Source organism: Mizuhopecten yessoensis, unplaced genomic scaffold, assembly GCF_002113885.1.
Source record: "Mizuhopecten yessoensis strain PY_sf001 unplaced genomic scaffold, ASM211388v2 scaffold4373_2, whole genome shotgun sequence".
Lineage (NCBI taxonomy): Eukaryota > Metazoa > Mollusca > Bivalvia > Pectinida > Pectinidae > Mizuhopecten > Mizuhopecten yessoensis.
The window spans coordinates 248,101-258,701 of NW_018405514.1; the positions used below are offsets into that span (position 1 = coordinate 248,101).

General features: G+C 33.6%; 2 protein-coding genes across 2 annotated transcripts; one reads left to right on the forward strand and one right to left on the reverse strand.

The window, feature by feature from the left end:
• Positions 1-12: 12 nt before the first annotated feature.
• Positions 13-5,967, reverse strand: LOC110448894 (coiled-coil domain-containing protein 166-like). The gene is made up of 7 exons (XM_021495382.1): positions 5,790-5,967; positions 4,985-5,038; positions 4,270-4,324; positions 2,648-2,792; positions 2,356-2,435; positions 1,348-1,524; positions 13-1,003 (listed from the first exon to the last, which is right to left on the reverse strand). The coding sequence occupies exons 1-7, from the start codon at positions 5,918-5,920 to the stop codon at positions 710-712; spliced, it is 936 nt and encodes a 311-aa protein (XP_021351057.1). The 5' UTR covers positions 5,921-5,967; the 3' UTR covers positions 13-709.
• A 185-nt stretch (positions 5,968-6,152) lies between these two features.
• LOC110448921 (U7 snRNA-associated Sm-like protein LSm11) lies at positions 6,153-10,601 on the forward strand. The gene is made up of 4 exons (XM_021495432.1): positions 6,153-6,513; positions 8,551-8,690; positions 9,637-9,708; positions 9,966-10,601. The coding sequence occupies exons 1-4, from the start codon at positions 6,165-6,167 to the stop codon at positions 10,566-10,568; spliced, it is 1,164 nt and encodes a 387-aa protein (XP_021351107.1). The 5' UTR covers positions 6,153-6,164; the 3' UTR covers positions 10,569-10,601.

Consider the following 10,601-nt stretch of genomic DNA (forward strand, 5'->3'; position numbering starts at 1 on the left):
TGAACAATTATGTGAAGATATTATACTGATTTCTTTATTCGCAACATAATACAGGTATAGCACATCTGTGCTCTTAACTGTTAACCAGAACTTCCTTTCCGAAATTAATCACAATTAATTTCTGTCTCCTTGTTGGTTACAGTTACTTCCCTACAGACAGTCTGCAATAATGACACAAAGAACATGGTACATACATTGGGGTTATAGTTACAGACCTCCTATTTATATCTTTTGTAATACTACCAGTCACATCTTAGCATTGATCTTCATTCGGTTTATCCAAGAATTATAACATCCAGATGACACAGCTGCAAATATCTCCATCATATTGCAAACAAATTATTTGGGTAATAACAAATTTCAGAAATCAACAACAATGATGAGTGGTCAGCATGTGGAATATCTGTTTATATTTGTAGTGGAAGCTCATTAATCCAAGCTAAAACAGTCCAGGAATGCCACTGCCTGGACATAATGTGTAGAAATCCCACTGCCTGGACACCCATGTGCAGGAATTGAAATGCTTGGGTACTAATGTGTAGAAATTTCACAGCCTGGACACTTATGTAGAACTGATATCCAAACATTTACTCAAAACTATTCAATTGATAGATGAAACCAAAGCAACCGGACTAACAAGGATCCACTGTCAAAATGTCTCAGATGGAGCCAGTCAGGATAATGCACTTAGTCACTCCGACAGCTGTAGTCAGCCAGTCTCGACAGATGTTTCCAGCGCAGGTTTTGAGTGTTCATCCTCAGGCTCGCCCTCTGCTGCAAGTCCAAAGGATTTGAGAACTTTATGCTGGCGTGTGTTTCTTAGCTTTTTCAAGTCCTCAGCATATTGTTGTTCTCGCAACAACTGTTTCCTCTGTTCCTCCAGCTCGCGTTTGTGTTCCTGATATGCTCGGGTTGTCTTAATTAGTTCTAATAACTCCCTCCTAAGATTGCGGTTTTCCGTTTTGATTGCATTTGTATGGTCTGTGAGACACTGTATGGCCTCCTGAAATGGAAATCACATAAGGACTTAAAACAGTATATTTGTACGCAGCATAATGCAATTATGTAGAGACGAACTGTTTTCATTTTCTAAAGTGGTTGTAAGTGGTATTGCCAACTGAACTTCTGTATGTTGATATGAGGGTTTAATCCTTTGTAAAAGTATTGAGATTCAGCATTTTTATCTCCTGATTATAAATGGGTTATTAACACGACCAAATCATTTGTTAGATAGAACTCTAAACAAGATCATGATCCATTTACAGAACAAAACAGTAGGCTACCGACCAGACAGGTCTGCTTCAAAAGTAATTTAAGTGACTGAGCAAACGTTAGTTATTAACGTACCTTGTTGGCCTTTTTCTGTAAAGTAGAAATTCTATTTTCTGAATCATTTTGGAATTCCCTTTTGTCTCTGAGGAAAGTGGATTTGAGTGACTGGATGGTTTCGGAGTGTTTCGTCCTCATCTGCATCACCTCCTTCTCCAGCTCCTTGATCTTGTTGAGTTGTTCTGTTTGTAAGGTCTGGTGAAGAAATTGCAACAATTGTACAGTCCTGTCTAATGTTTTCCACAGTTCACAATCACATAACCAGCTGACTAATGAAGGATCAATTCATATATAATTGTAATTGCTGCAGTTGAAACAATTGCTGTCTCCAAATAAATGACTCATATATATTAATCTTAAACTTATTCTTTAAAACATTATCAACCTGTCTTAATCAATGGACAATATAAATTGTCTGTTTAACCTCCAAAAATATCATAACCACTCCCGAAGGACCCGAGTTTGAATTCCTGGTAATTATGTATGTGACCTCGACCTTTCCTACAGTCTGTTACACTGGCTTAAAAAGCAATCATGTTCCACCACACCTGTTCCAAGGAGAACTGAACATCTGTGTTTAATAAGTGACATCAACCTTTGACCTAGTGACCTAGCTCATAGCCCATGCATCCTGGTTTCTGAAGTGTTTGAAGTTTTAGTACTCTAGGTCAAGGAAAACTAAAACTGTTGTTTGTTGTTCGTGGATAAATCAGTATATGTCTTCCTCTATACAGACTGATAAATTACTCATAGCAGTCAATCTACAAGGCTAACAATGTTAATGTGGTTCATGTGTATGTATTTTTTTTATTTACTCAATTATTTTTAATAGTAAAAGATGCAGGTAAAGTTCAGTATATGGCGTATGAAATAATAAATTTCCATATGAAATGTGTGATAGATTACATACATGTTATAAAGACAATAGGCAATTCAATAAAAGCGCCCATACTTGTTGACATATGTACTATATATAGACAATAAAGAACCGGACAAGAAACCCAATGCTAGCCAACATAAACATACCTTTAGTGGGGTTAGGTCTCCCAACTCATCTTTCGTCTTTTTTAATGAATTTTGTTTTTCCAGGAGCAAAATTTCAAGTGCTGTTCAAGAGAAGAAAGAAATGTTCTATAAATTGAAAGTACACAGTAATTTAAAATACAAATAATTGGAAAGAAACTGCATGAACAATTTTTATTTTTATTTTCAATTCAGTAACATGTACTAGGTCTTCATTTGATAGTTATCATCTCAAAGAAAACATTCATCTGTCATTTTATTGTGACTATTCATATTAATACTATGTAAACCTTACTCTGTTTTCTTTCATCAAACTCCCTTTCCATGATTTCCTTTTCCAAAAGGATATTGCGGATTTGCTGTTTGTTGTGATCACTCAGTGTGATGATGGTTGTCTGTCTCTTGCTTGTCTTCTTCTCCATGTAACTCATGTATTCATGCTGTAATAAGAGACAACCCGTTATTGTATTCATGCTGTAATAAGAGACAACCCGTTATTGTATTCATGCTGTAATAAGAGACAACCAGTTACATATACACCTCATGTATTCATGCTGTAATAAGAAACAACCAGTTATCTATGTAACTCACATATTCATGCTGTAATAAGAGACAACCAGTTATCTATATAACTCATGTATTCATGCTGTAATAAGAAACAACCAGTTATCTATGTAACTCATATATTCATGCTGTAATAAGAGACAACCAGTTATCTATATACCTCATGTATTCATGCTGTAATAAGAGACAACCAGTTATTTATATAACTCATGTATTCATGCTGTAATAAGAGACAACCAGTTATCTATAAACATCATGTATTCATGCTGTAATAAGAGACAACTTGTTCCTATATCACTCATATACAGTTATTTATATACCTCATGTTTTCATGCTGTAATAAGAGACAACCCATTATCTATACACCTCATGTATTCATGCTGTAATAAGAGACAACCAGTTATATATATAACTCATATATTCATGCTGTAATAAAAAAACAGTTATTTATATACCTCATGTATTCATGCTGTATTTAAAGAAACCAGTTATCTATATAACTTGTGTACTCACGCTGTAATTAGAGACAAACATTTATCTATATAACTCACACATTCATTCTGTAATAAGAGAAAACCCATTAGCTATATAACTCATGTATTCATGCTGTAATAAGAGGCAACCAGTTATCTATACACTTCATGTATTCATGCTATAATTAAAGAAACCAGTTATCTATACACCTCATGTATTCATACTGTATTTAGAGAAACCAGTTATCTATATACATCATGTATTCATGCTGTAATAAAAGACAACCCATTATCTATATAACTCATGCATTCATGCTGTAATAAGAGACAACCAGTTACATATACACTTCATGTATTCATGCTGTAATAAGCGACAACCAGTTATCTATACACCTCATGTATTCATGCTGTAATAAGAGACAACCAGTTATCTATACACCTCATGTATTCATGCTGTATTTAGAGAAACCAGTTATCTATATACATCATGTATTCATGCTGTAATAGGAGAAAACCTGTTATCTATATATAAATTGTGTATTCATGCTGTAATAAGAGACAACCAGTTATCTATATAACTCATGTATTCATGCTGTAATAAGAGACAACCAGTTATCTATACATCTCATGTATTCATGCTGTAATAAGAGACGACCAGTTATCTATATAACGCATGTACAGTATTAATTAGTACAGTATTCATGCTATAATAAGTTGTGATATATATATGCTGTAAGAAGTCAAAAACTGATTTCATAATGCTTAGATAAATCGAACAATAAAGATTTTATAATTAAAACTAAATAAATTTTAACGGACACCCATACTTTTATGATATATATATAGCTATTAGCTAGTGATAAATTGTGCTATTACTTACGCTCTCATTGCGGACTCTGTTAGCCTCTTGTTGTAACCAATCATTCTCCTTTCGTCTGCATATTTCGTTAAGGATTAAAAAGTAACAATATTATGGATGATAGGGGAAACACAGTAACCAGTATATCCACCAAGGTTTGAATTATCTTCATACATATAGAAAATAATAATTACCTTTAAAAGTTAAATATTTTTATGTGCATCTGTTTCAACAGAAATCTCAAAAGTTAACTGGAAACTGTTAGATCATGGTACAGTGGGTCATCTGATTACAAACTGATTACAAACTAGTGTCACTGTCAGCACATGGCTGTGAATTATAGTTATTTACCAGTGTAGACTATTAGGTCTGTAACATGGTTTACCATTCCACTAACCTGACCAGGATAGTAGATCGTATATCAGGGCAATACATAGGTCGGGATAGTAGAATTGTTCACAACCTACCTGCAGGCCATTATTTAGTTTAGAATATGAATTTGGAAACCTCTACAAAGCCAATACAATAGTACAATGTCCTTGTTATATAGAGAACACTATTATATGTACTTGTTAAACAGATACTGTTTATTGTAATTATAATTTATATGTTTATTACTTAGTACAGTTGGTATCTCCCGACTCCCTTAGGGGAAACAGATTTTTATTTTATTGTTTGTTTTACCTAAATTCTGGATAAGCAATGAAGATAAATGTATTCAAATAAGAAAGGATACAGATCTTCAACTTTTTTCCTTGCATTCTCCAAATCTGTCGTCACCTTTTCCAATCTGAATGAAAATGTATTTATATAATAACAACAACACAGGATATAGGTACCTAAGTAACAATTAACGTCCAAACAATGACTGATAAAATCATGATAATTAGCTGGGGTACATTCGCGTATCTGGTTGAAACGGTTCAACCTATAAAGAAAACAACAGGCACAGATCTGGACCGCGAGGCTGACCTCAGGAAAATTTGGCACATGTAGATTGAGGGGTCCAGACGTACCTGACCGAAACTAAAATGCTGACTATTGCCAGTTTGCGTTATTTCTTTCAAAAACAATGTCAAGTCACACGTAGTTTTTAAGATATGTTATGTAATTCAGTGGATGGATGAAAGAAGGTGATAACAAGTTGTTTTTTATTCTCCAAAACGGTGCATTTTTAGCTCTGCTTATAGAACGGTACTATTGCGTTCGTTTATCGTGGATTATTTCTGTGCCACACCGTACCATGGTAACGAATAAACTAATGTATTTTAGTATTATAAACAATATACAAAAAAAGTATCTCATTACAGTACTGTAGTCATTTGTAAGGTGTGTGTTTTTCATTTATATTGCTTTTTTTAAATCTTTGTTACGAATAAATGAAAGAAAAAGAAAAGGGGTAACGTTAAGTCGATATATGTTGTGTGAATCGTCATATGTAACTGATGTTTTTGTGATGACAGGTACAAATAATTCTCCAACATTCATTTAGAGCATGATGCATGTTGGTCGACCAAGAAATAACGTCTTTAATTACTCACTCTTGTTGAAGAATCAGCTCTTTTTCTGTAGGCTCAGGGGTTGCTGGCTTTTGTTTAGGTTCATCACCGTCGTCATCTTTGCCACCCTTTCCTTTCTTCCCTTTTTTCCCACCCTTTTTCTTTGGAGGCATTTTCAAAATAACCACAAGAAATGGCGTCCTTGGTGACTACGGTAACAGGTGCTAGCTTTTATTGTAGTTTCGTAGTTTTTCATTTCTTTAAAAGTATTACACCGTGTTTGCCTTAATTTAATCTTATATTTAAAAGAATATATATGTTATCAAATTCAAGTGCTTTTTGGATGAGATTGATCCCTTTCAGAATTAAAAATAATACGAAACCGAGCGTCAATAATTACTTTTTTTTCTTCTAAAAATGGCGGCGCCCATTGAACAACCGGTGAAACGTAAAACTACTAAATTACCGCCAGAAATTGATCTAACGTCTCCACATTTTGACCCATCAAAGGCACTCTTTTCTAGTCACGTACTGCTGCCATTTGCATCTGCAGAACCACTTGACAATTTGGCGAGGTTCGAGAGTTGGTCTAAACAGTCAAAGAAAAATGAAGCTATCCACAATCTCGAAAATCTACCAGTTGAAGTTGAATCAGAAAGGAAGCCAATACATAAAATAATTGTAAAACCAGCTACTGTTGATTTATCCAAACACTCTGGAAGGCATCGAAATAAACTCAACAGAAATGTGCTTACACGAATGAAAGGTTAGTCTTGTGAAATGTCAGACATTTCGTCCCGAAGTAGTTATTTCCCTTTAATCAGCACATACACGAGTGCATACAATTACATATTGGATGGGAAATATGATGAGATTGAGAGTGACGCATTATGAAATTCTCCTATTTATTTAATTTCATAGCCCGAGTTTCCTCTGGCCCTGTCACCAGACTTGGACATTTTGACGGATAGATGTCTGATGTAGGCCAACACCAGACATATATCTGTCCAAATGTCTAAGTCTGGTGTCAGGGCCAGAGTAAACTGGGGCTAATAATTTCCCTGAATAATAATAATATTTATTCTGTAAAAGCAAGATACAGGTACAAATATCACATATGATCACAGATTTCAATTGCATAATAATCACAGATTTATCACAGTATTTAGATTATCACATCAAAGTTAATATCACAAATTTTGGAGCACTATAAATACAATGTATCTGTTTGACTAAGCTTTAACCTAGGATATCCCATGAAAGCTGGGTGGCAGCTTATTTCCAATGGGGTCCTCTAGTATAGATCTTAATTACTTAGATAACAAAAGGTCCTAAGGATTTGACCTTATAATATGAATATAAGATGGTATAATTTCTCGTAATAATATATATATGAATAGAATAAGTTGTAATTGGTCAAATATGATGATGATATATTATTTCATCAAAATAAGATGTTATTTTATTTGACGGTATAAGATGGAGTTGTCATTAGCAAATATGATTTCCTTCTGATAATATATATATGTGGGGCTATGCATGATGTTGTTTCCACTTGTAATATTAAAATATCAGTTATATGTATCACTGTACATATCATAATGCAAGATGATGTCATTCTTGCAGATATTAAGTAACAATATAAGATGGTGTTAGGCCATATACATTTATACTGTGGTACTTGTGTGTAGAACAGACAACAGGTGGTTGGGCAATCCCTACCAACCTATTATCTGTCTAACAAATTATAGCAATTTGGGGTATAATACATATATAAAAATGACTTTTAATAAAATAAAGACTGAGGATGATGGTAATAAAATCTTCCATAACATTTATAAAAAGTACATATTATATTGGTACTTTAGTTAAAATTTTGGTAATACATCATATATTTTTAGAAGAAGTTTAGAGTCACCCACTGGGATAGAATAAAAATTACCTTTAGAAGACAAATTCTTGCTCAAAATCATTTTTTGCCAAAACTTGTAAGTACTTTTTTATCTCGCTTTTGAATTTCTTCTTGTGATCGACAGATTTTATTGAATGTGGTAAGTTATTCCAATCTTTGATAGCATTATAGAAAAAAGATGATGATTCCACACCTTTTATATAAGGAATGTTGAAATTCAGATCACTGTTCCTGGTAAAGTGTTTTTTCTCTGTTCTAGTAAAATTTTCTTTCATATAGGATGGACATTTGTTATGTTGAATATTAAAGACATGGTTAAAACGGAGCTGTTTTACCCTGCCCCTAAAATCCAACATATTAGCTTGTTCCAATTCCTGATGGGTGACTCTTGATCTATTATCAAGTTTCATTTGAAATTGTGTAATTTGTAGTTTTTGTCGAAGTTTTTTGGATATGTTTTCGAACCAGAAGCTAGAAGCATAGTCAAAATGACATTGGATCAGTGCAGACACCAGGGTTTTAAACCAATTATAGCACCACTGAAACAAAATTCAACTTTTTGTCTTTAAAAATGACGAAATCTCTCCAACAGTGCAGAAGTGATGGTCCTGCCAGTGAAACATTAATTAGTATAACTTTAACAACGACCTTGATCTTGGTGAAGTTGCATGGTTCCATGTAGGTTATTAATTAAATTCTGTTCAGCCATACAGAAATTGTAACACATCCTCTGTGGGTGATTCTCTATGGATGATTCATTTGTTCATGGAGTTTCATGAATTTTCTTAAAATCAATAGACATTTGTTTATTGTCATTCCTATATAATATTCATATGTATAGCTGTTTGAATTATCATGTATACAAATAATGAATTTTTGTTTTTATTGAAGAGTATGAGAAAGGACCCTTAAGTTTTCTGAAGAAATGTGTTGAAAACCGCCATGTTGTAAAGATTTGGACTAGAAATGCATGTGAACTAAGAGGATTCTGCACTGGTTATCTAGTGGCCTTTGACAAATACTTCAATCTGGTAAAATAATTTTGATTTTTATATATATTTTCATTTTTGGTTTTATTACTCAGATAAATTATGTTCAATATGTTCAATATTGTTGTCATATAAAAAAAATATGTTAATACAATAAAGGACAGGTCACAATGCCGTAATAAGATGCCAATTGTACCATGTTTATAAAAGTGTTTTCTCCCTATAACCTAATATAAAGGTGAAACTTAACTTTTTTTCTATCAAAAAAATCCCCTTTAGCCCTTTGGCTAAAAGTGCCTGTGAGTTTATGGTAGGGTACATTGTCTGTCTGTTAGTCCATTATCTATGAATTGTTTTATTTAAATGACTTCTTCTTGAAAACCAAAAGTCCTGGAGTCACATTTGACCTATCAATTTCTTAAAAGGGGTACCATAAAAGTTCCTCATATAAGTCACTTTTGATCAACTTTCAAGGTCATTGGTGTAAGGTCCTCATCATATTTACCATGATGTGGTGGCATGCAATGAAGAAATGAATACAAAATTCAATCATAATGCTACCAGGATATGAGCTGGGGTCTGGCCTCACCTTCAGGGACTAAATACCATGGTCATTGCATGGAAAAGATCTTTAGATTCTTACCCTGTAACTATATGTATGAATTTCTTTAAATTTTCCATGACACATCCTTGTTCCTTGGAAGTTCAGATGAAGGAATGAAATGTTATGTAAAAAAACCAGCATTATCCTGCCAGGGACTGAGCCCACAATAGGAATAATATTTAACATGTTTTTTGAATATCAAGGTGAACGGTACAAGTCTTATGTACTTCTTGTTTGATGTTTGAAACAAAGTATTTCACGTGAACCATTTATTTTCAGTTTAGCACTTACCCAATATGAACATGAATGGATTGTGATAGAAAAAAAATTGTTCAACTCTTCATATCATTTTTTATATACTGTAGTAAGAAACATTTGTTTCAGGCTTTGATGGATGTTGATGAAACCTACAGAAAACCTGTCAGTCGAGATAATCGCATCCGGAAATGTACTGAGGTAGGTAATCCAGGAATAAATACATTGCAATTACAATAATGCTTATGAGAAACTTTAAAAGCTGTTTAAATAACAATTGTGAATGCTTTAAAGGGTTTTTAATGTTCTTAAGGAAATGCCTCTTCTCTATAAAATAATGTTTATGAATGTACCAGGTAGTTGGAATGAATTATTTGTATGTACATGTACAATAAAGTACAAAATATAGACAGATATACCCTTTTCAATTTGATATATTTGTTTCTGTATCTTGGCAGATATTACAAGTGATAGCTGTTTCTGATCAAAAGGAGAGTGATCCAGTCATTCATATTGAGGAAGGAGATAGTGCTGAGACTCCGATCACCTCTCAGGAAACCACATTCAGACCTTCTGTAGAAAACAATGTGAATGCTATGGAAAATCTCAAAATTACAACTGTAGAAAAGTCCCAAGAAAGTACTCATTCCTGTAGTGAAAAAGAGATTGCATGTATATCTTCTGTCAGCAATTGTGTAGCTAGTACTGTAAGCAATTGTGAGAAAAAATTAGCTACAAAGAGTTCTCAGGACACATGTCGAGCAGAGGAACAGACCGTTAGAGTTGCTGAAAGTGAAAGTATAGACTTTAATGAGCCATGTACTGATATCAGTGACAAGCCAAGTGATAAAAGTAAGTCAGATAAAAGGACAAAAAAAGTGAAAAGTGAAAATATGGACCAGATGATGCCGTCATTTGATGCTGCAAAAGTTGCCAGAGTGTGGCAAGATACTGTGGCAAGGGATAAATCAAAACCACCTCTCGCACTGAAGTACAGACATGCTAATCAGCTGTTTATCAGGGGAGATAATGTGGTGTCCGTTAGTCTTGTTTATGCTTAAATTTCATCAAAGTTAATAAATTATTATGTTTAC